The sequence below is a fragment of the Medicago sativa genome, chromosome 7 (genome assembly GCF_051527215.1).
Source record: "Medicago sativa cultivar Bolivia chromosome 7, Bolivia_mono, whole genome shotgun sequence".
Taxonomy (NCBI): Eukaryota; Viridiplantae; Streptophyta; class Magnoliopsida; order Fabales; family Fabaceae; genus Medicago; species Medicago sativa.
Window position 1 is genome coordinate 74,940,457 of NC_140755.1, and position 26,332 is coordinate 74,966,788.

At 32.3% G+C, this 26,332-nt stretch overlaps 3 protein-coding genes across 7 annotated transcripts; 2 read left to right on the plus strand and 1 right to left on the minus strand.

Annotated features, from left to right (window-relative positions):
* Positions 1-3,978: 3,978 nt before the first annotated feature.
* LOC146908460 (uncharacterized) lies at positions 3,979-13,947 on the plus strand. The gene is made up of 8 exons (XM_085725911.1): positions 3,979-4,081; positions 10,605-10,755; positions 10,849-10,905; positions 11,223-11,348; positions 12,867-12,936; positions 13,140-13,235; positions 13,451-13,564; positions 13,779-13,947. The coding sequence occupies exons 2-8, from the start codon at positions 10,622-10,624 to the stop codon at positions 13,836-13,838; spliced, it is 657 nt and encodes a 218-aa protein (XP_085582037.1). The 5' UTR covers positions 3,979-4,081; positions 10,605-10,621; the 3' UTR covers positions 13,839-13,947.
* A 2,323-nt stretch (positions 13,948-16,270) lies between these two features.
* On the plus strand, positions 16,271-19,397 carry LOC146908461 (protein cornichon homolog 3-like). Of its 2 annotated transcripts, none has more exons than XM_085724850.1 (5): positions 16,271-16,438; positions 17,095-17,276; positions 18,612-18,734; positions 18,828-18,887; positions 18,979-19,397. In XM_085724850.1, the coding sequence occupies exons 1-4, from the start codon at positions 16,367-16,369 to the stop codon at positions 18,859-18,861; spliced, it is 411 nt and encodes a 136-aa protein (XP_085580976.1). In that variant the 5' UTR covers positions 16,271-16,366; the 3' UTR covers positions 18,862-18,887; positions 18,979-19,397. The 2 variants fall into 2 exon arrangements, with proteins under 2 accessions (XP_085580976.1, XP_085580977.1); XM_085724851.1 differs by having other exon boundaries at positions 18,988-19,397.
* Positions 19,398-21,786: 2,389 nt separating this feature from the next.
* LOC146908462 (AT-hook motif nuclear-localized protein 1-like) lies at positions 21,787-25,187 on the minus strand. 4 transcript variants are annotated; one of them, XM_085725912.1, is made up of 7 exons: positions 25,159-25,187; positions 24,962-25,061; positions 23,758-24,158; positions 23,475-23,530; positions 23,228-23,359; positions 22,776-22,937; positions 21,787-22,298 (listed from the first exon to the last, which is right to left on the minus strand). In XM_085725912.1, the coding sequence occupies exons 3-7, from the start codon at positions 24,113-24,115 to the stop codon at positions 22,002-22,004; spliced, it is 1,005 nt and encodes a 334-aa protein (XP_085582038.1). In that variant the 5' UTR covers positions 24,116-24,158; positions 24,962-25,061; positions 25,159-25,187; the 3' UTR covers positions 21,787-22,001. The 4 variants fall into 4 exon arrangements, with proteins under 4 accessions (XP_085582038.1, XP_085582040.1, XP_085582039.1 ...); XM_085725914.1 differs by lacking the exon at positions 24,962-25,061; XM_085725913.1 differs by having other exon boundaries at positions 24,962-25,187.
* Between the last annotated feature and the right edge of the window lie 1,145 nt (positions 25,188-26,332).

Consider the following 26,332-nt stretch of genomic DNA (forward strand, 5'->3'; position numbering starts at 1 on the left):
AGACTTTTAAAAGAGAAATGGGCCATGAAGAAATAGTTATACTATGAATCAACATGCCATGAATCACTGACTTCACTATATGATCTCTACCAATAATAGACAACAATGTTGATATGCATGTAGGTAATTATGACCTTATCTTATCAGCCACTAATTGTAGATGACAAGTTTTAGGCATCTCCTTCAAAATCGACATTCCCATAGAGTTAAAAGGGAAGGTGCCTAAGTTGAAACCTATATGGTTAACAATTTGAGCAAGTTTGGAATGTGAAATTGTTGTATCTGATGCGTCGGTAATATTGATTTGAACACAAACAACAACCGCAACTTCAAATAACAACGAACCAAATTCTACAAAACGAACTAGAAAGTAAACTTGCAAAAATTGAACACGTTAGTATTAACCTGAGGTGTCACGAGGATTGTCCTTGGAATTTATTCAACAGGTCCTTCTCCTAGTTATGGAGGTAACAGAACATCAAGAATCACAAATTTATCAGGCACATGTTTATCTCAGGAAGTAAAATGGAGGAGAAGAGAACAAATTTTCTTTTTTTATTTTGAGGTATACGTCTATTTTCTTTGTATGTATCTTGTGTTACTGATTGCAAGAATATATAGCCATGATCATTTTTTTTGAAGAGAAAATTAAGGATGACACGTTACTTGATGAGTTAGTGGTAGTTCCTACTTTTAAACATGAAAGACATGTGCATAATATATTATAGACGTTAATAAATGCCACATAACTCTTTGACCAAGTAAGCATGTTAATCCTTGAGTTTAATAGTTTCACATGGTCAAATCACTTAACACAAAAATACTTTTGAAATAAAAATTATCTCAAAAATTACAACAGAAATTACACTTAAGTAGATAATTGACTTATTAGCATTGATAACTTAACCAAAAGCTAATGCATAAGTTGTGAATAAATGTCTAAGGGACTCGATACAAGAAGACTTGCCCTTGCAAAAAAACCATGATGTCATCTGCACGTAGAATGTGAGATGGAAATTGTGCATTTTCATTGCCCTTGATAAGATCTAATTTTCCTTCTTTAACAAGTTTGGAAATGCCTCTGCTTATAACATTTTCAGCAATACAAAAGAGCAAGGGTGATAAAGGGTCACGTTGTCTCACCCCTCATAATGGTTTACTTCAATAGGAAGCTTAGTTGAAAATGTTAAATATATTACCTTTTAAGGAATGGAAATCACTTATGTTAGTGTGAAAATGGACCCTCTTCATTTTTTTGCAATTTTTACCTTTCAACCTTGAATCAATATTTCTCTCTGTTTTTTCTCCAGTCAAATTCTAATATTATCTATATTTTTTATTTCAATGGACCATTCACATTATTTTCTTATGTTTTTTTTTTTCACATTAGAGAATCCTATACTATCGTTATTGTACACACACTTTCTAGAAATCAAGGTAACATTACTTAAACTTTTGCTTTCTTACTCTTTAATTTACATTCAATGAGAATATAAATTTATAGAAAGGTAGGTCAACCTGAGGCATCATATATATTTCTCATTCAATACTAGATATAATATGAATTTGGGTTCTTCTCATTTTCTCTTAGGTTAGGAATTAGGAGATTTGCTCCAAGATTGATAGTTCTCTCCATTTCAAGGTGGAGAAACTAGAATTGCTTCAGAATTCTCACTGGGATGTAAGTAGAATGGAGAAGAAGAATTCATAGTAGATTCTTCTATAGTAGGTTGTTGAGAAAGAGAGCTAGATTTTTTTTTAATGATAAATATATATTATATAAAATATAAAAGGGAGAAATCTCCTCTAAGAGTCCAAACATAAATATAAATTGGGAAATGTTAACGAGTGCCCTTGGGGCACTCTTTAAAGACCATATTTAGTAAGTATATTATGAAAATGTATGTAATTAATGTCTTGGAAATCGAAATGTTTGACTTTTTTAAAGAATAATTGTCTATTCTTGATAGCTTAAAGAGTGCCCCGGGGGCACTCGTTAACAAGACCCATATAAATTTGAGTACAAAAAATACTCGGGTCAAACGATAACAAAAACAAAGAAACCCTCCCACATAAGTAAAAATTAAAACCACAACAAAAACACAAAACTCCTAACAAAAGCATCCAACAACAACCGAACAAGAAGAATACTACTCCCTCAATCAACCAATCCCTAGACAAATCCGCCACAAGACACTTAAGGTGCCAACATGTTTCACAAGTGCCAACATGTTTCACAAGAGAGCTAGAATAATTTGAACTAGCCCATGTTTCACAAGTGTCTAACCTTTTGACCACCTTAAAATTCAGTGATGTGGCAAGGTTTTGTTGTTGTGGAAATCGAGCTAATGAACCAATAAAATCCTCTGAAAAATCGGTTATGTTAATACTCCCTCCGTTTCAAAATGAGTGTCACTTTAGCCAAAAAAATTTGTTTCAAAATGAATGTCGTTTTACATTTCCAATACAACTTTAATTTTTTTCTTCCAACTTTACCCTCTCAAACTTTTCTCTCACACAATTTTCAATGCAACTTTAAGTATGTCTTTTTCTAATAAAGTAAGGACAGTTTAGTAAAAGCGTTGTATCCAATGATTATTTCATTCCATTTCTTAATCTGTGTGCCAAAGCCTAAAGCGACACTCATTTTGAAACGGAGGGAGTAGTGTCCAGCGTTGTTTCTTGTGTGGTGATTTTATTCCTTTTCTAGGGACTAAAAATCAGATTCTGGATTCGGTCAAAAAAAAAAAAAAAATCAGATTTTGGATATTTATAAAAATCATTTTTTTTCATAAATATTACTATAATTTTTTTTTACTCTCTCCGTTTCAAAATATTCTTTAAGGTTTGTGCACAATTTTTAAGAAAATGATTAATTATGTTGATTTCAGTGGTAAAATTAATATCATTTACTAAAATATATTTATTAATTGTAATTAGTGGAGTAGTTAAGTTGGAAGAAATGCACAAAATAAGGGTATAATAATGCAAAAAAATAAAAATATTGCATTGGTATCCTTCAAAAAAAATATTGCATTGGTAATCTAAAGTGAGAATTATTTTGATACAAAGAAAAAAAATGTTAAATAAACAATTATTTTAAAACGGAAGAGTAAATAAACAAACATTGAGACTCCATTAAAAACATTGTATCCTTCATTATAAAGTTTTGTCAAAAATAAATACTCCATCCGTCCTGGATTAACTGAGTCATTTGTTCATTTCACACATATTAAAAAAAATGTAAAAATGAAGGAGAGAAAAATGGATTTAAGTGTTCTTGTTAAGTATTGTTGCATTCTCCACTATCATAAATGCAAAGTGGATTATATTGAATTGTGAGTGATGAAAGTAGTACTCCCTCCGATCCTATTTGTAAGAAAAATTTGACTTTTTAGATTCATTGTGTAATTAATGTATCTTTTCTAGAATATAAACCAAATACATTATTTATACAATGAATCAAAAAAGTCAAATGTTTCTTATATATAGGACCGGATAGAGTATTAATTAAAGTTATAAAGGGAAAAAAGTAATTAATATTGTATTAAAAAGTGAAATGACTCAATTATTTTGGGACATTTTTTAACAAGTATAAATCATGCAAATAGAGCAAATTTAGTTTTTTTTGACAAGTTTGCTATTTGTTAGAATGCGTATATTTTAAAATTTCTATTAGTAGTAACATTTCTATTATTCTTTATTTTTAATTGAATATTTAAATTTTGGTGTTAACATTATTTTTAAAAAAGTTTGAAAGTTGCACTTTTTTTACTCACGCCAGTTTTCAATGTATTGAATGAATTGAAATTCAATGCTCTCTCATTACCACCAATTGAAACCAACCATCGTTTTGTATTTCAAGGGTTCATACTCTAAAGCCTAAATTATCGTTTTGTTTTCTACTATTTCCTTCTTCAACTGCTGAGCTATTCACCACCTCCTTCAGAATTGTGAACTGACCAACCTGTTCAAATTTTCTTCCAAAAATTATATACTTTTTATTACATCTTTCTTGGTTTGTCTCTTTTTTCCTTGAATATTTCAGACTAGGACTGATCAAGCGAAGCAACTTTGAGAGGTAAATTCACAAATTCTTCTTTTCTTCAACATCTTATTTTTTTTCTTCATGTGTATGTGGATTTTTTAGTTTAATGATGTTGTCATTTCAAAGTATAAGATTAAGAATTTACTGTGTATGCAATTGCAAGTAGTGTCACCTGCAATATTATGAAATTTTACCTGACTTTTCATTTGTGAAAAGAAAGATGATATTTATCACAATACCTTTTGCCTTAGGTAGCATATATATCAAGTTGTTTCTTATATAGCAATTAATAGATCACTGTAAAGAGAATGCAGAAGCGTTGCATTTTTATTGATCTGTCAATTGAGTACAATTTATACATGAAAAACATAGAAGCATATCTAGAATATTCCTATGTTGTTGACCCATGAATTCTGCTTTGACAATTTCTACCATTTAAGGGATTTGACTCTACATTTATTCCAATTCTGATATCATCCATTATAGCAGATTGTCTGTCATTATTTATTTTACAATCAGCACCTATAAAGGGATTTTGACTTTGTTCCTTATCATGCCCCCTCAAGCTAGTGGGTGGACTTGGATACACGCCTAGCTTGCTGCGAAATGTGACAAAAGGATCCTTAGCTAGTGGTTTGGTGAAGACATCTGCAAGTTGAGATGATGTAGGAATATAGCGAGTAACAAGAGCTCCCATGGCTACTTTTTCACAGACAAAATGATAGTCAAGTTCAATATGTTTGGTGCGAGCATGAAACACCGGATTGACACTCATATGAAGAGAACTAATGTTATCACAAAACAGTTGTGGAGCACGAGAAATAGAAACACCTGTGTCTTGAAAAAGATATGTGGTCCATGTTAGCTCGGCAGTGGTGTGAGCCATGGATCGATATTCTGCTTCAGTACTAGAGCGGGCAACCGTTGCTTGCTTCTTAGAGGACCAAGAGATGCAATTAGAACCAAGAAAGACGCAATAACCTGTAGTGCTTCGTCTTGTCAAAGGACAGCCGTCCCAATCAGCATCACTAAACCCATACAAGGAAGGTGGAGTGTTGTAGAGGTAACGAAGTCCCCAATTTTGTGTGCCTTTGAGATACCGCAAAATGCTCTTAACAGCCTTTAAATCTGTCACTGTGGGCTTGCTGAAGCGTTGACAGGCACAATTGACAGCATGAGTGATGTCTGGACGTGTGAAAGTTAAGTATTGAAGTGCACCTACAATGCTGCGAAATTCAGTGGCATCAACAATATCATCATCTGAAGATGGTGGCTTGTCTTTCAAAACCTGTGGTGTTGCAATTGCTTTACAACCAAGCATTTTTGTTTTAGATAGCAGATCATTAATGTACTTTTGTTGCGTTAGAAAAAGACCATCTTTAAAGCGAATGAACTCTATACCCAAAAAATAATGCAAAGGTCCAAGGTCTTTAATGGCAAGCTCTTGCTAAGCTGCTGAAGGAGATTTTCAATGAAGGAGTCATTGTTTCCTGCAACTAAAATATCATCAACATAGATCAAAATCAATGTTGTAATGGAACTTGTTTTGAGAATGAAGAGTGAAGAATCTGCTGTGCTGCAAAAGAAACCAAGATGGAGCAAGAAGGTGGATAAACGATCAAACCATGCACGCGGTGCTTGTTTGAGCCCATATAGAGACTTCTTCAATAAGCAAACATGGTTAGGTGTGTCTGGATTCACAAATCCAGGCGGTTGCTCCATATACACAGTCTCCTTAATGTTTCCATGTAGAAAAGCATTTTTGACATCAAGTTGTCACATACTCCAATTTAGAGAGAGGGAAAGAGCGATGACAAAGCGGATGGTAGTGTGTTTGACTACGGGGCTGAAAGTTTCATCATAATCAATCCCAGGAATTTGAGTAAAGCCCTTTGCAACTAACCTTGCCTTGAAACGGTCGATGGAGCCATCTTCTTTAAATTTTATGCGATAGACCCATTTTGATCCAACAACATTAGCATTGGTAGGCCATGGGACAAGCACTCATGTTTGATTTGAATGTAGAGCTGAAATTTCTTCTTGCATCGCATTAACCCAAAGAGGATCCTTGAAGGCACTTTTTAGTGTTTTTGGTTTTGAGTACTGCTTTGGTGATTGTGTAGCAAGAGAAACATAATCTTTAAGGTATGGTGGTGGATTACGCAATCTATTTGACCGAATCAAAGCTTGGTTCAATTCTTCATCTACCAAAGGTGGTTGTTGCTCAATAAAGGCATCTTCTGCATGTTGCTCAACTTCAATATGATCACCTTCTTCTTGGTTCAATTCTTCTTCTTCTAGTGGTGGTTGCTGCTCAATTGAGGCACCTTGTGGTTGTAGCTCAACTTCAATATAATCACCTTCTTCTTGGTTTTGGGCTGGATGTGAGCAAGGTCCTGCAAAACAGTTTTGATCACATAATGAAAATGTGTTAGCCTCATTTGGAGTTGATTGTTCTATTGACAGATTTTTATTAGCCTCCGAAATAGAATCGACTAGCTGGCTGCTTGAGCTTGTAGGCAATGATGCACATAACTTGGAGTCCAACCATTCATCAGCATTAGGAAACTCAGTAAGTTCTAGATTTGGAGGAGAAGGTACAGCTGTTGATGGCTTGAAAGGGAAAGTTGTTTCATCAAAAACAACATGACGAGAGATGTAAACACGCTTGGTCTTTGGATCCAAACATCTGTACCCTTTATGCATTGGACTGTAACCTATAAAAATACAAGGATAAGTTTTTGCAGAAAACTTATTCTTCCCTTGATACCTTAGTGAAGGAAAGCATTGACATCCAATCACCCGCAAGCCACTATATTGTGGATGTCGTTTGAAAAGCTTAAAGTATGGACTTTCATTCTTCAATGTAGATAAAGGAAGCCTGTTTATCAAATAAACAGCTGTTAGAAAAACTTCAACCCACAAAGATAATGGAATATTTGCATGAAACATCATGGTTAACCCAATCTCAACAATGTGACGATGCTTTCGTTCTGCCGTGCCATTTTGTTCTGGGGTCCCTGGACATGAAACATGAAGTTCAATGCCGCAAGTATGTAGATGATTTAGAAAAGGATTTGAGTTAAACTCTCCTCCTCCATCACATTGAAAAATCTTGATCTTTCTATCAAGTTGATTTTCTACTAGTTTTTGAAACCTTAAAAAGCACTCCAAAAATCCAGACTTTTTCTTTAATGGGTAAATCCACGAGAACCGTGAATAATTATCTACAAAAAGAGCATAATATCGAAAGTTTTGATTCGAGGCTGTAGGTGCAGGACCCCAAAGATCACAATGGATTTTATCAAGAGGAAATTCTAAAATTTTATTAGAACTTTGGAATGGCAATTTACAACTTTTTCCCATTTGACAACTAATACAAACAAAAGGTTTTGATACCCACTGTGTTACATTGATTTTGTCTTTCAGCAAAGATAATATCTTGATGTTTGGGTGTCCAAGCCGTTGATGCCAAACTGTGGAAGGGGAACCTCCTCTTATTGCACTAAGAGCCTCTTGATAGTCTCCTTCAAGTGTGTACAGCTGTCCTTTCTTATGCCCCCTCGCCATCATCTTTTGACTTTGATCCTTAATAACAAATCCAGAAGAAGTGAATTCAAAAATGCATTGGTTATCAGACACAAATTTTCCAACAGAAAGCAAATTCTTCTTTAATTATGGAACCACAAGAACATCTTTTAATTTTAAGTTTCCATTAGATGTAATAACATTCATATCACCATTATGGGTTATTGGTATGTTATTTCCATCTCCCACATAGATTACATCATTTCCATGATAAGGCTTAACATAGGACAAATTACCTGAATCATTTATCATGTGGGATGTAGCTCCAGAATCTACAATGAAGGACTGGTCCCTTGTGTCATTTAGAGCAAGAGCAGCAAGTTCCTGAGGAAAATCTTCAGATTGATAAGAATAATCATACCTGTACCAACAATCAACAGCTTCATGGTTTGGTTCTTTGCAAATTTGACAAGCACTTTTACTTTCATTGATTTGACGTGGCTTTTGTCCCTTTGAATTATGGTCATGCTTGAAGGAGAAATCATTGTTTTGATGTCCATTATATCGACCTGCTGGAGTAAAACCTCTTCCTCGAGAGTTAAAATGACCTCTACCGCCACGTCCTCTTCGACCTCGACCTCGTCCTCTTTGACTAAAGAAAGCCTGAGCATGCTCTATTTAGTTCTTCTCTTCTTCCTTTCGGACATTTTGTATCTGCTCATGTCCTTGGAGAGCTAATAGAAACTGACTAAATGAAGGGTAAGGTGGTTTAGTAAGCATAGCAACACGAAAAGTTTCATACCTTGGTCCAAGGCCATAAGCAAATTGAAACACTTTGTCTTGGTCAGAAACTGGTTCTTTTATAGCAGCAAGATTGTCATAGATTGATTTGAATTCTCGTAGATATTCGTCAAGGGTTCGTGACCCCTGTTTGATGGTCATCAACATGTTTTTCAAACTGCGTGCCTTCTCTATCGTGGCTGGCAGTAGCTGTTCTTTAACGGAGGTCCAGATCTCATACGCAGTGTCACCATTGATCATGGTCAGCACTTCTTCCTTCATGGTTCCGAGTAGCCAAGAAGAGAGTAGACCATCATTGGTGATCCACTTTGACAGCGGCGAAGCTAATACAATTTTTACGAGGGGGCCAAATATAAAGAAGAAATAAAATATATTTTAAGAATTAATATATTAAACTTAATTAATAAGTAAAATAAGTTTGCAATAAATTTTCCTTATATTTAATGAAGCGACAACGAAGAAAATAAAATCTAACAATAATTATTTATAAAATTTGTACTCTATGAAGTTTTAACAAGTCAAATTTATTTATATTTGACACTAAACTAAATAGATTATAAGTATTTTCTTTAAATAATCTCTCTTTAAACCAACAAAATTGTTTAGAGTAGCCAAGTAATATATTAATGGGGTAGCTATATTTTAAAACTATACAAATTATGCAAGGTTTATTTTTCTTTTGGGGTAGCCAATGCTACCCCATTGTTATGAAGGGATTCGCCCCTGCACTTTGAGTAGTTTGGATTTGGATTCTTTTCACCCGTGTTACCCTTAACTTCCTCTTCTGGTTTTTCTTCACTCAAAAGATGGTGGAGAACACCGAGACTTCGAACTAAGGGTGTGATTTGATTACGCCATAATATGAAGTTGTGTGTGCTCAATTTCATGGAAATAAAACTTGAACATTGGTGGAATGATTGGATGCTAAGTTCTGGTTCTGTTTTTGGGAGGGATGTGTTGGTAGTGCTTGAAGACATTATGTGTTTGGCTTGCAGGTTTACAGGCTCTGTGATACCATAAAGAGAATGCAGAAGCGTTGCATTTTTATTGATCTGTCAATTGAGTATAATTTATACATGAAAAACATAGAAGCATATCTAGAATATTCCTATGTTGTTGACCCATGAATTCTGCCTTGACAGTTTCTACCATTTAAGGGATTTGAGTCTACATTTATTCCAATTCTGATATCATCCATTATAGCAGATTGTCTGTCATTATTTATTTTACAATCAGCACCTATCAAGGGATTTTGACTTTGTTCCTTATCACACTGTGCCCTAATTCTTAGCATTTTTGCATGACTTATTGGGGTATATTTACAAAGCTTCATCGATGCTATCTATTTGAATCTTTTATGTACTTCATTTCTTAACTCTCAATGCTAGTTGCATTTAGAAACTAAATTTGAGGCTAAAATAATTGAGGCAATATATGAGCAAGTAAATGGTTGTTGGCCTTGACGATGATTTAGATCCGAATGTATTCTAGGATTTGAAGTCAAGAATTCAATTGTCAGATACTAATAATTATGTTGAACGCATTTTTAAGAGGGCTTTTCCTAAACATGATGTGCTTTAATTCAAAAAACAAAACGATTGAAAATGATTAATATTCATCTATTTTAACAATTTTATTTCTTTGACTTATAGTTTTCTGTTTGAATTTGTACTACACTTTGTGAGGATATGTTTGGTCTGGATTTTCACTATTTTGAACTGTTTTTCTTTGCTCCCCTTGATATTGTCCTTCTGCTTTTAAATATCTTCTTAATTTTCCATGTATTATTTTTTCGTGTTTGCAGAATGTTCTCCAAACTTTATGTTAAGTTTAAAACAATTTAAAATATGAAGTATAAACTATTATAAGCGAAAATCAACATTTTAGATTCATTTATTAAATGATGTATGTGGTCTATAGTATACTTCGTTAATTGATTGAATCTATAATATTTTTGCTTACCAAAAGGTGTATATGGACGTAAGTTTTTTTTGGCTACAGGATGTAATTTGATTTAATTTAATTTTTTTTTAATTTCATTTCACTTATGCTTCTAGGGAATGAAATTTACTTAGTAGTGCGGTGCCTATATTTATTTTTCTTAGCCCCACCAATTACTTATTACTAAAAACATTGCTAATAGTTACCAATAAATTCATTATAAAGTTTTGTCAAAAATAAATAAATTCATTATAAATTGAACTGCATTGTACTCCTTCAAGTGCAGTTTGTTCTCTCTCATCCATGGCACTCTCTAGCACCTTTTGCAACTTCAACACTACTCAAACCCTCAGGCAAAACATTGTTGCTTCATGTTTTCCTCAGTTTCAACTCTCTCATAAGCATAAGAATGTCAAGTGTCACCAAATCAAACGAAGGTTCTCACTCATCTCTCTAATTTGTCATGTCCTCATAATATTCATATCATGCATGTCCATCTCATATTAATTCATATTTTCCCTATCTTTAAGAGAGCTTATACTGAGGAGTGGAGAGTTAGCAACCATTGGTGCCCTCTTTAACTTGAGGTATGTAATTATAACGATACATTATTGATCATAGATTAAATCTTATAGCATATAATATTTGAGTTTCTTTCTATATTTTTTTAAATTTTCTATTCATGTTGTTCATATATGTCCAAAAAAATTATGTGGTGAAGTTTGATTACGTGCTCGTTTTGCTTAGTAGAAGTGATTTCTTGCTCTTCACGAAAAAATTAGACTAAGTTTTGTTTGGTTACTAAAATTGGACTAAGTTTAACTTTAAGAAATTTTGATTTCTGTCTTTTAATTTATATTGGAAATAAAAATACATTTAATTAGTTTATTTGTATTTGGTGCAGTGGTAAAAAGCCTGAATATCTTGGAGTACAAAACAATCCACCATCACTGGCACTGTGTCCATTAACAAAGAACTGCATATCAACCTCTGAAGATGTCACTAATCTCAATCATTACGCTCCTCCATGGTAAACTTTCTTTTAAATGTTCCTTGAAATTTTTACTAAGTTAGTGTTTTTTTTTTTTTTTTTTTTTATACATGGGATTATCCTAAATTTGTTAAACTATGTTATTGAAAATTTGGAACGGCTGCATTTTATCTGAACTTAATTTTCATTACATTTAAAAGGTGCTCATTAATATTTCGGTTTGAATTGCTATTAATTGGCAATGGTGCTCATTGAACAATTTACCATGTTTTGAATCTGAATTAGTCATGTGAAATTGAAAAGGTGCAACGTTAGGGTTGGGTACTGAGAATTTGTATATCCCTATAAAAAAAAGGTGTAAATTCATTCTTTTCCTTGACCAAGATTCATTTTTTTGTGTATTCAGTTTTCCATATAAATTTAATGCAGTCTCTAAGTTTTTTTTTGGTATAACAGTTTCAAAGTTTTATTAACTTATTTTCATCAAGTCTCAAAAGTTGATCTATTTAATACTAATAGTAGTGATTAATAACAATAGTTATTAAATTCATACACATCAATGAAAGAGTTAGACTTCAAATCTTGATCAGCCTAACAATTTCAGCATTTTTAACCGTTGAATTAAGATTTGTGCATTGATCATATTCATTTTCAAATACTATTTTGAAAATATAAATACAAAATTATGACGTTAAATAAGTCCAAATTTGTTTTATAGTACATTCCAAAACATTTAAGAGAGAGATAGAGTATTCTAACTCGTTAAAATGTATGACATGGAAAGTATCCTAAATCGGGGTGAGAGATAGTGTTGAAAAGTGGATGTTGTTAGCATTACCTTTGCCTAAAAACAAGGGTAAATTTTCTTTATAATTCATCGTGAGCAAGTAGTATTTTGAGGTCACTTGCTTGCTCTAGGATATATATTTCGATTTCTCTTCAACCAAACTCAATGGTACGTACATAGGTGAAATGAACATATTGTCTTCTAAACCCAAATAATTGGACCATGATTCATAGATAATCGGCGGTATGAACTATGGTTTTAATTAAAAAAAAAAAATTTGACGTAAAATATATTGTTATAAACATCCAAAACTAAGCAGAAAATTCTTCTTATACTTCATTAATAAATGGTGAAGAATATTTGATTGGTACTTTTTTTGATCAAAGCTAGAAAATTAAATTGCAAAACAGGAGGAGGCCTGAACCTTATTACAACAAATAAGCAGGCCAATTATGACCAGACTCAACTAAAACAAATCTTATATCCAACAACATATACTCAAAGAGGCAAATCAACTAGCTAGAATAGTCTGCCAAACAACTAGCTACTAGCACAAACTAAGAAACATATTTGGGATTGCTTTTTATTACACCCTTTTTGGAACGACTTTGGATGCGCTCACTACTTGCAGAGCTGCTACTCTTCCAAGATTTCCTGCCGGACTTAGGTTGATGAAGAGCATCTGATTGTGCCTCCAAGAACTGCAAAGCCACAGGGTGCATATTTGATTGGTACTGAAAAATAATGAAGTTTAATTTATCGTTCTACAGGAACTACAACCCCGAAGGTAGGAAAGATCGTGTAAGCAGAGAAGAAGCAATTGAGGAATTGATAGATGTGGTAATTTTCATCTAAAATCATTATTTACTATAGTTCCCATCAATCATTTTCAGAAAATTTCAACACCATAATGCTAGCTATGTGACATTTTTTTAATGAGAGTATATTTATTTCCTTATATTAATTTATAAAAATGTCGCTCCTAATGAATTTTTCAAATTTATGAAGTTTAAGAAAAACTAGTTTTGTTTGTGATTTTCCAGATAGAAACCACGATACCACCAGAAAATTTTACACCAAGGATAGTAGACAGGACTGAAGACTATCTTAGAGTGGAGTACCAAAGCCCAATCTTGGGGGTATGTGGGTAATTTACCTTATTATTTCTAGAGTCATGTTAACAAATATCTTTAAGGCATTTGTTAAGAAATCCAACAAAAAAGTTTTATATTAAAAGGAGCATTGTGTATATTTTAAATATTCTAGTTAGCATTTTCCTTGTTTATAATTACTTTTGTTGGGTTATAAAGAACCAACTTTAACAATTTTTTAATCTTTTTTAATATTCAAACAGTTTATGGATGATGTTGAGTTCTGGTTTCCACAAGATAGGGACTCAATTGTTGAGTATCGATCAGCATCAAGGGTGGGGAATTTTGATTTTGATGTGAATAGAAGAAGAATCAAGGTACAATCTCATTGCTACTTATGTGTGTGTCTACTGATCAAGATTGTCTATAGCAAAAGTACATAGTTGTAGCTTGGTAGTGATCCTCGATCGTTGGATAAGATTAGACTACTTTCGTATGTTAATTTTATCAAATCAAATCAACTTTAATATATATGTTAAAATATAAATCATTTGATCTTCATCTAACAATCGAGATTTTTAACTGTGATAGGCGTTGCGACTAGAGTTGCAAAAGAGAGGATGGGCATCTCAAGACTCGATGACTAGTTAAGGATCTTTCACGTATATATGTTGCATCCCAATACTCAACATGAGCATCTTCTTTCAATCATCAGAATTGTACAACTCTTTTGATCAAGAAATTGGAGTGAAATTATTTTTTTGTCGTTGTCATTCACTAGTTTAGATGTTTACAATTTCACCTAAACAGGTTTATTATAGATTCAATTGAAAATAAAATTGGGTATTTTTGGAGATTAATTTCAACTGGTCTGTTTTATTTTCAAGTGGGTTAATGAGGGTTCTATGGCACCCTTCATAGTTCATATGTTGGAGGTTTGCTTCCAATTCTTCATTCTTTTCCTTTTTCACATGTAATGTTTCTTTCAATTGCCAAGAAATTGTTTAATTTTGCTTTATCTACCATTTTCATTCTGACATTTGAAATAACTTGTTTAATATGCTGTTTTCGGAAATCTTTTATGTCAATATTGTGGGGTGAAATCAATTGACAATGGATAAAATTGAAATTTTTATGGCGTACATGGTGTAAGTGGTTCGGACAAAATCGAAAATCTAAACCGAACCAAACCGAAAAAGTATCCAAACTTGTTTGGTTCGGTTTAAAACCGAACCAAAGCAATCTAAACCGATCTAGTTTGGTTTGATTCTAAGTTTTTAATTTTGAGATTCAAAGAGCCGATGAACCGAATTGATGCTAACTCCACTCTCCATTTTAGTAATATTATCCATCCTCACACACATTTATAATTTAGTTCAAAATTAAAGTTCAACATAAAATACTTCTTAATTCATTCACTTTCTTCCATCATCGTCTCATCTCATCAGTCACACTCTATTTCCTTTCTACTAAAAAAGAACACTAGCCGCCAGTCACACCTAACCCATTGTTCCTCATCACCACTGGGATCTTCCATCTTTTGTTAGTTTTTTCATGTTAGTTATACAAACTAGTTTAAAAACTAAAGAACATGGGAAACAATGTTCTATGAAATATTTTGAGAATGTGGATTTTTTTTAATTGTATTTTTAAACAAACTAATCAACTGAACCGATCAAAACCGAACCAATCGACTGGTTTGGTTTGGTTTGGTTTCTTTTTTGAAAAACAGTCAAAACCAAACCAAACCGAATCGATCAAAATTTCATTGGTTCGGACATTTTTCGACCAAAAACTGGTCCAAACTGAACCGTTACACCCCAAATTGTACGAATAATATAATTTTAAACACAAGGGCCGGCCAAAAGTAATGTTTTGTAAAGGGTCCACGTTATATATGGAACGAAAGGGGCACTAAAACATGATTAGGAAAAATACGCAAGTGAAAGTACAAATTTTATTGTATTTTTTATAGTTTTTTATTTTGTTTATTATACATATTTCCCTTCCATATCTATTTTCAATATTTTTATTTTTTTCTATTTTTAAAACTAATTTTATTTATAAAGTAAGAGTATGATTAAAAAAGAAGAAGGAAAACAAGGAAGAATTAATGCCAATACCCAATGTAACAAAAACAATTTAATTAATTTCTAATATTTTATGTATCCTAAATATCTCAACAAATTGCACATGTAAATTTTCAATATACCCAACCAAATATTTTTGTTTTTTAATTTTATTTTTTATTCTTTTTCAAAAAAATAATTAATTAAATTAAATAATTAATTTTTTTAAAGAAAATATATAAAAATAAAATAAAATAAAATAAAAAAATTAGTTTGTGTGAAAAGTATATAAAAGTGATAGGTATACGAACATTAGTTTGTGTGAAATTTTATTTAAAATTATTCAGATTAAAATTATAGGTATGAATGTTTTGCACTTTCATATTGTAACAAAGTAACTAAATTCTTATTGTGTCAATGTGTATAAATTAGGAACAGTGGTTTTTATGAAATTGTGATTAAAATTAATTTGATTTTGATAAAAATCATAAGTATATATAATAGATATTTTGCACTTTTCTTTTAAAAAAATACTTTGCACTTTCATATTGTAACAAACTAAACTTATCTTTTTGAATATTACCAACAATATAACAAATATAATATAAATTTTTATCTTTTTGAATGACACTAACAAAATGAGCATTTTATAATCAAATTTGTTTAAGGTATAATTGAAAGGAGAAAAATTCAGACCAAAACGGTTTATTTTCTTTATATATACCGTGTATATGTAGTACATAGATAGTAAGTTAACAATACATAGAGGAAATACATGATTTTTTTAAGCTGGATTTTTTATTATTTCGATTATACCCTCAAACAAATTTGTTTTTAAAAATGTTATATTATTGATGTTATTAAAAAAAAAATAAGATTTTTTATTATATTTTTTATATGATTGGTAAAGATAAACAAAATTTGTTACTACGTGAAAGTCACAAAAAACTACATAGATAAATTTTATCAAAATCCAAATTCTATAAAAAGAAAATATTGTTGTATAGATTTTTCACAAAAAACGGTTAAAATTTGGTTTACCACCAAAGAAGGAAGTTTCAGGAAAGCAAAGTACAGAAGGAAGGAGGAACGCATGCAGCAGTGGACGTGATGGCGGAAGTGTTATATTGGATATCAACGTTTGTTCTTATTTTGACCCTTCTTTGTCTCCTTGGTTACCAGGTACATGCATCTTTGTTATTTCATTATTGCAGTTACAATATTAATAATAATAACTACCTCTTCTAGGTTTATTTTCACGACAACCCTTTTGTTTTTATTTAGAATTGTATTCATTGATCATGCCCTTTCTTGTTTTTTGTGGATCAACGTGATCATGCAGTCACAAATTCTGGTTCAATTTGAACGAATCATTTTTTTGTTTCAATTCTAATTGGTTTTGCCATTTTAATTTTTCACATTCAATGTTCCTTAATATAAAAAGAAATTTTTTTATGGTTGAATAAGTGGCTTAATTTTGTGTGTACAAGGACTTTTTTTTTTTTTTTTTTTGACACAGTGTGTACAAGGACATGAAATTTCAATTGCAAAATATTCACTACCAATCTGTACTGTGGTTGGATATAATTTCTACTTTGTCAAATGTTTAATTTGTACCATTCTATGTTGCACCAACACTTATGATCGAAGGTGTGTCTGGTGTTTGACAAGTGTCCGTGTCTAACACCGACATCAAATTATGTCATTGCCCATGAGGTGTCGGTGCTTCATAGGTACCAATTGCCTATTTACGAGGATTGATTTTGCCACCCAAAAAGGCCTACGGGCGTAACTATTTTTGAATTTTTTTTTGACATCCCTTGAAATTTTGATTGCAGCTTATATTGTTGGTGGACTTGGAGTTTGATTATATAAATCCATATGATTCAACATCTCGGGTAAACTATGTTATCTTGCCAGAATTTTTGATAATGGCAATCTTCTGCTTTATCAGTCTAATAGCAGGACATTGGTTTATATTCTTGATAGCTCTCCCTTGCCTGTATTACAATGTGAGCATGTAAGTTTTCTGTTACTTCTTAAACAAGTTTGTGTTCTACTTATCCATTCATGTTAAACTCACACAGGTCTTTATTTGTGCTGCCACATAGTGGCTATAGCAGCACTGTTGCATAGCGGAATTATAACAAACCAGTACTATTCCGCGATAAATAATATAGTACAAAGTGTTGTTAAATAGCGGTTATGGCTTGTAATGCATAGTGGAATTTGAACAAACCGCTATTTTCCACAATCTGCGATTGACAATACTGAAATTATCTTCTGATGTTATAACTAGAGTTTGGTAAAAAGACAAAATAGTTATTCTTAAAATTCTTTTAGATGAATCTATTTTACTGCAAAGCATTGGCTTTCATGTCCACATATTATAATTGGATACTCTTTAAATATAGATGTGTAGATTGTTTCAGTAGGCTCCTCAATGTTACTGAAGCAAATGTTATAGATTGGAATGAAAATATTTGCAAACATTGTTTGAGTTTAAAGGGCAATTTGGAGGTTTACGGTTATTAAAAGTCTAAAATGTGGGGGAATACATGATTCAAATGATTTATAAAGGGTGTTTTTGTCTAAATCCAGCTCTATGATTTAGTGATATCCTTGAAAAGATACTCAGAATTCTGAACGTAATCACGATTCCTAGATTTTAGGTCTAAATTAGTGACATAAAATCGAATTGTATAGCGAGGACTGAATGCTTTATAAGCTCTATTTAAGTTGCTTACGGGACTTGGACTTTTTCCAATATACCTATTCGTGTCCAAGGCTATTGGGCATGATATGGGTGGCATATTAATGGGTTTATGATAGACTTTGAGTTTTGACACCATATTACGTTTTAGGCCTAACTCATCCCTACAAAAACGACTTATGAAGTGACAATTGTCTTGCTTTGCAAACTCGTTTAAAGCCTTATCTCTAATCAATGTTAGGTTTGATTTTTCAGAACTAAATGCTTCATTGTAAATAGGTCTTGCAATAATTTTCAATCATATTTCATCATCTTATCATATCATAATATTACTCAAAACACATTTACATCATGACAAGAGGGTGAAATATGATCAGGCATGCATCTATGTAAACCTATCTATAGTTATTAATTATGCTATACATGTTCTAAAAAAAGTAATATATGCTATACACAAACACAAAGTCGCAAAACTAGATGCTTCCAGTGAATGGGGTCATACACCTATATAATCCCCGAGATTCACTAGAAAAGTATCATCCTCGGTGTCAAAAATTCTCAGTTTGAAATGAGTTGTTAGTACCTATGTACATTATTTTTAGCATTTTACTACACCTCATTTGACTTGGAAGCTAATGTCAGGTACATCAAAAGACAGCACTACACCGACGTTACTGAAATCTACAGTAAGCTGAATTTTGAGAAAAAGAAACGCTTGTTCAAAGTTGCACATCTTATTATGCTATTTTTCTTTTCTATATTGAGGTATTGTGATTAGAATTGCATTGTTTTTTTAACTATCCTGCATCATTTCAAATGAAAAGTTGGTGACTGTTTTCTCATTTGAATATATTTTAGCTTGGTTTGGTCCCTTACCGACAAAGTGTATTAACTGGTGGCTTACCTTCCAAGCATGCGGTAAGTTTCCAATACCTTTGTGTTTGAAGTTTGTGTTGTGTTATTCTTTTCTTAAGTATATCAGCTAATCAAATTCTTCGAAATATCAAAGCTACTCCAGGCTGAGATGTTCCATGCTTTCGCGGGCGAATTCATCTTGTAAGCCGAATTACATGGGCTAGAACCGTGGTGAGAGTCATCCATGATGTGTTTGGCGTTTTACGAAGTGGAGCTTGAGTAGGTGTGATACATATTATAGGTGGAGTTTTAGATTCTTTTTGTTAGTTAAGAGTACTTTAGACATGAAAAAGAAAGTGTTTTTAGATGATCATTATTTAGGTACAAGCATACTGCTTTTCTGTGATATGTGCTTATTTTTAGAGTGTTCTTTGCTTCCTTGAAAAATTCTAGAAACAAATGCTAGAAACACTCTTTAACTGAGGAAATTTGTGGAGATTGTATTTAGATTAACTGATATGGTAAAATCATAACTCATAACAGTAAAAACAAGTTGAGTGTTTTGTTGAGCAAGTTTCAGATTTATAGGGCAAATAATATGGCTTGGGACTTGTTTCTTGATCTTTTACTGTCTTGAATGATTGATTTTGAATTATCAAAATTGAAATTTGCAAAAGGGGTTCTAATTAATAGGGGGCCAAATTCGCAACTAGTGCGAAGTTAGGGGGCCAAAAGTGCGTTATATGAATATGTGTGTGTGTGAAAATGCTAACTTGTGCTCTAAGGGCATAAGATAAGGACCTAAAAATAGAATTAAAAAATAAATGTTACATTGAAAATATAAGTTTAGGTCCTTATCCCTAACTCTATACTTATATTTTCAATGCTTTTAATTATATTTACATATGAATGAAAATAGAATTTGATTTATGTGAAAAAATTTAAATTTTTTATTTTGATCACATGTATTATTTTTTGTAAATTGTAACTTTTATGATTATATAGTATTGAAGAGTAATTAATGCTTATTTTTTTCAAGTATTTTACATGCATATAAATTCTAATATAAATATTTTCTTAACGTATCTTAACCGTATCGTATCCTAATTTTTTAAAAAAATTGCATATCTATGTACTCGTATCGTATCGTACACGCACGCATACTACGTATCAAGGCTTCATAGCTCGAGGGTAACTTCATGTGTATTTAGAAAGGGTGTCAAAGGGAACCACAACTCCACATGGCTTGTCCCTGTCGTGTCATATTGTTTGGTTACCATCTAAATCAAAGAGACATGAAAATGATTTCACGGAGTTTCTTGGATCTTGGTATTTAACACATGCAAATTGTATGCTCCAATATGGCTTATTTTAATGGACACAAGCAACACTTATAACTCATTTTCATACCCTTTATCCAACTTTATTTTCCTTCATTTTCCAAAATATCTAATAGAAATGTATAGTACTATGTCCTTTTCAGAATGTGCTCAATTATGATCACTGTTCAATGTACATCTTTTATTAAAAATAATACCAACCATGAATTAAAATTATAAACAACATTGAATAATATTAAAACATGCAGTTGAGAAACATTGAATCATATTAAAGTTGCAATACCACATTTATTCCTATATGCTAAACCTATTTCTTTATTCTTTCTAATATTCAATAATATACACTTTTTTCTTAGCAAAATAATACACACTTTTTTTTAGAGGAAATAATATACACATTCAAACATGTAGATTTAGGAAAATATGATGCTATACTAACGAAAAAATGATTTCATATATATGCATCGTCAGTGTAAAAATTTCGTATACAGTTAATTAATCATAATCGTTAAATAGTTAAAAACATCATACTTCAATAATAACTACTTATAAAGTCATACTTATGAATAGTCATGATTTGTCAACGGTGCAAAACTTTTTACACGAAGTGCATCAAAATTAAGCTTGTAAAATTTAAAGATTGAAACTTGTGACATCAAATTAAGCTTCAACAAATTCAGATTGTAGCAGATATTCATTACATCCAAATTAGCCTACTCATAATACTTGCACATTACAGCATCTACCTACCTTACTAGATAGGGGTGAGCATCGGACGGTTTCGGACGGTTTCGGTCCGAAAATCGTCCACCGGTAGCAAACCGAACAACACAAATATGAAACCATCTCCGCCCACTTAAGCTACGGTTAGAGCGGGTTGCGGGGCCAGCGGTACGGCGGGTTCCGCGGACGGTTTGGATCGGATTGCTGCTTTTCTCACCGTGAATTTTCTTTGCCTTCTCGTTTGATTTCCTTTCATGCTTCATCTGTTTCAATTGTGTTTTTGCTCCATTTGAGATTCATTGCAGCATTAGCAACAACAAACATTGATCAGAAGGTTATGCAAATGAAATGTTTACATGGGTTGTGAAAATCTCAAATGGTTGCTGCAAGTTGGAAATAGAAAGATTTAAGAGTTGCGAGCTTTTTCATGGAGTATGCATGTTGCTTTCTTCTATGTACTGGTGGTGCAGGTATTAAAATTGAGAGAGAGAACCATTATTTAAAAATATAATGTAAAAGTAAAAGTCAAAGTCATAATATGAATATTTATGTGTCTATGTAGAGTGTTCTGACTATACTTTTGATGTGGTGTTAAAAAGTAGACACCTTAGCTTGCACTTTTGATGTGACAATACTTTTGTTCAGAGGTAGTATTAGATATGAAACACAGGCATAATAATATTAAATGTGGTGAAATATTCATTGTTTCGGTCGGTCACGGGTTTGGGTGCATAAATATTTGAAATCCGAACTCGACCGTGAAAACCCATACATACTCGTTTTTTCCATTTTTAAAACCCGACAACCGATTGAACCCACCCGCATCATAGATTTTCGGTTCGGATTTGACGGTTTTCGGACGGGTCTCGGTTATATGCTCACCCCTATTACTAGAGGACTTAATCATGAGCTCTACTAGACAAATAAAAATTAAGAAACATAGCTGCAACATACAACATTTAGTCAACTATTTCATCCTAAGGTAATTAGACCATAGATAGCACGTTCGAAACAATCTACACGACAACACTGGAAACATTAAATAAATAGCTCATCAGTCATGAATGTAGTCAGCAACACCAGAGGATTCACGATTGCGGGTTGATTATCATCTTTAATTATCAGGCAAAGATATGTTAATATCAGTTGCAGCTTTCATTGAGTCTGGCACGGTGTGCATGTTAACCCAGTTTTCTCGGCGAAAGGCCGAGGGAGAGGTAAGGTTTGAGTTTAATGTTCCCGGATTTTGCAGTAGATGTCCACTCATTACATCAACTCTTTCACCATTGGTTGAAGGTGGTGCTGAATACACTGCAATAGGTTCGGTAACAGTAGGTGATGCATAATCAGATTTTGGTTTCTTTATTTTCTGGTCTTGTTGGTTACTTGGCAGAAAACTTCCAACAACCACCTGATAAAATACATAATATAATGTATTTGTTAGGATAAATAGTTTAATTAAATGCTTATCATATAACTGTTTATGTATAGGCTATTTCTCTAACAGACAATAAAATAAAGTCAAATTGTTTTCATATAAGCTATAAGTTGTTTTCATAAGCAATCCTGGAGAGCTAACGGAAATAGTTGAAAACAGCTTATGGTTATGTCATTAGTTGTTTCCGTAAATTCTCCCAAACAGGCTCACAAGTACTTATGCCAGTAGTAGTAAGTTCAAATAAGTCAATCCAAACAGTCCTTAAGTAGATAAAAGTTATGTCGAACTGGTTTAAATTTTAAAGTAAATTGCACCGTATACTACACATTGAAGATTACCGTGAGTACAATCTTACCAACCAACTCGTCCCCCGTTGAAACCCTACCGACAAAAATGAGTGTACATGATTATCTTTAGTACCATAATAAGGATAGGGTGAGAAATATTTACCTGCACAGGAGTGGCAGCTACAAGAAGACCGGCAACTCCACCGCCTACGACACGACCATCAGGACTTGACAAAGAAACACTCATTCCACCAGACCGGCTTCTTGTTCCTTGGTTGTCGGTAGGCATGAACGATCCAGACAGTGAAAGTATCTCAAATCGACCCTAGGGGATAAAATGAAACATGATATTTTGTACCAATCAAAACAAAATTCATACCAATAATCAATGAAAATGAAAAACTATGGTTTCCACATGAATGTTGAACTTATACGAGGTTATACTACAAAGTTACTGTAATTTCCACATGAATGTTGCTTGAAGTTTGTAATTAGAGAAACTAAAACCGAACGAAGTCCTATTTTGTGTGACAGAGGTTTGATATTAATTTCAACCGATATTAAAGATGTACATATAAAAAACTGAAGTTTGAAACTTAAAAGAACCAGAATCACCTCATAGGTCAAAGTTCCGCCAGAAGAATCAGGCTGACGAAGCGTAACATTTGAAATCACGCCACTAGCAGATAGGATGCATATAGCTCGCGGTCCTTGTTGCGAAAAGGATATAACCTTCATTGTAATGTCCTGAAACAACAAAAGAGTAAAGTAAATTAACATGACATACTTGTTTCTTCCCAAAGAAGAATTAACATTAGATGCATATTTCTAATTTAAAGAATATGTTATCTCTCAAGCATACCTCGCCTGCATTGACGGTAATGATATGCGGCATAAAGTTGGTACCGACCGAGTCACCTTCAGAAGTAACAACAATAGTTAGTGGCACATAATTTTGTTGTATACTAGGAATCATCAGTACCATCCCTCGCAAATAGCTCGGTTGGCAAGCTAAGGGACACTAAAAGTGTTTCAAGGAGGGCCGGTGTTCAAACCCTGAAAACTAACTTAACTACTAACTTACTAATATTGGTCTATAAAAAAAGGAATGATTAGTAACACTAAAACTATCAAATCAAAAATACCTAGAGGATCAGCTCCAGCTTTTTTTGACTGCTTGAACTCCATCCCCTTCGGTTTCCCCTGCTTCCCGGATGAAAATTCATTAGAAAAAGGAGCTGAAGACGAGATTGGCAATGGTGACAACGCCACAGCAGTAACCGACCCGTCTGGCCCATATTTCCTTGGTCTACCCCTTTTCTTCTTAATTGTTCCTCCATCCATTCCCAGACTCACCGGTGATACGCCAAGAGCCACATTACCAGATTCAGGAACAGTTACATGTTGGGTTGGAGCTTCACTCCTTGGTGCCATATGATAAGTTGATGGAGCTTCTGCTCCTATCACTGTTACTCCAGTGTTGTTACCTTCTCTCCCCTCCATGCAAATATCAAACTATTCCCTCTTAATACAATCAAACCAAAATCTGCATGATGCCAAAAACCAATTTAAAAATGTACTTGGAAAGCAAATGGTTTTTTTACGAATAGAAATCGAACTCAGTAACCCGGGATTTACAACACTCACGCATACTACGCACCAACCACTTGCGCTAAACATATTGCATATAAAAAATGAGCATCTTGAACAAACCCATAAATGTATTAAACCTTCTTGAAAATGCTAAAAAGTAGAGAAGAGCAAATGAAAAACACATGAAAGGATTTTCACAGATAAAAAAGAAAGAAAAGTAAAGACACAAACTTTGAGTTTTTCTTTAGCTGAATTATCATCATAGATCTATTTTTAACTTCATTAAATTAAAAAAAAAAAAAAAACACACACACACACACACACACACACAAACAACAACAAAGTTGTTTCCTTTCAAGTGTTCAACTTTGTAGCAGTGAAATCATAAATTAATCTTCTAACAACAGACAAAAAAATAAAATAAATAACCATTAAAAAAAAATTGTGAGATATTTTGTAAATTTATGATTTTAAAAAACAACTTGGCTAAGAAAATTCTGAAAACATTTCATCAAAAAAATATATTCATAAAAGTTTTGGTTAAACAACTACCTTACTTAAAAAATTCTTAACCTTAAGCTCAAAAACAGTGTAAAAGTGATTAAAAAAAATCCAAAGCTTTACTATAAACAGAAAAAATAAATCAGTTTCATATCCAGCATTTGCCAAAACTTTCAAAAGACAGAAAGCTGAAACACAAAACAACTAAAGGAGAGAGAAAAAACATAAACATAGTTACACTTGTTTTTGACATACCAAAATCAAACACTGGATATTCTTCAGAGTACAAAGATCATGACATGTCACACACTTCAGCAAGTGTCAAGATATACTTTAAGCTCCTTCTACAACTTAACTAGTTCACTCAAATAAAAAAGTGAAAATCAAATTAAGTACAAAAAAAGTGGAAAAAGGTAAGAAACAGCTGGCCCAGAAATTCAAAACCAACTTACAAATTTCAGAAGTTGAAAAAAATTCTGTTGGCTGGTTGATTTTTCCAAAGCTTCTTGAATTGAAAAATGGGAATTTTTTAATATGAAAAAAGCTGTAAAGTTTAATACTAGTAATATAAATTACTACCACAACAACAATGTTCAAATAATACTAGTAGTAATAATAATAGTCAAGCAGAAAAAACCAAGGGTAATAAAGTAGGTAAATATTTAAGATTTTCTTTTTAAATAAAATTGCTTAGCCCAATTAATAGAATTTAGTTAAGAGCAATTTCAGGTCCGTGAGGGGCAATTAATAATTTTAGGTCAATGGCTAATATGGTAAATTTGTTTTTTAAAAAAGAAAAAATTATATATTATTAGATGGAAAATAAGAGTGGTGACTTTTTCTTTTTCTTTTATCTTTTCTACAATTTTTTTAGTTTTTTCACATAAGGTTCCAAGGTCAGTGTTAGATGGCCAACCATTCTATGGCAGATGACCTGCTTTTTTCTTTTTCTTTTTTTGATAAAATCATGTCTTTTTTTTTCTTTTGTTTAAGGCATATTTATCAATTTAAAAAATTATTTTAGTGAAATAAATATAATTATTAAAAAATTATGTATGTCTTATTTTAATATATTTTTATCATTATTTATTCAATGAAGAATAAATCAAAATGAAATTTAAAATAATTTAGGAATCATATTATATGGTATATACAGGTAAAATAACAGCAATTACAAATTCCAAAATCAAGATCATAGGAAACATTCATATTTCCAATGAAAAATACTATAAACATTCTTTCTTTTAGCATTTTTTTTAACGTTCACTTTTATATAAGACGAAATTCATGTGATTATCACCATTTTATTTAAGATTCATTTTCAATATACGTTTGCCAAGTGAATTTTACGCAATAAAAGAGTAGATGTTAGAGAAAGTATGAGTGTTCATGTCATTTCTCTAGTATAATTTGTAGCCCTAAAACGGCCGTAAAAAAAATTAAGCTATCTTGATATTTTTAGAAACTCACCGTAACTAGGATTATTAAATTTAACAAGAGACCTTTAAATAACATTTCTATTTTTGAGTATTTGAAATTACCCATGTTTGGAGTATATTTTGGGACTAGTTTTAAAACTTTATTTTTTTTAAAAAAGTTGTTTCTTAAAAAAAAAAAAAACAGTTG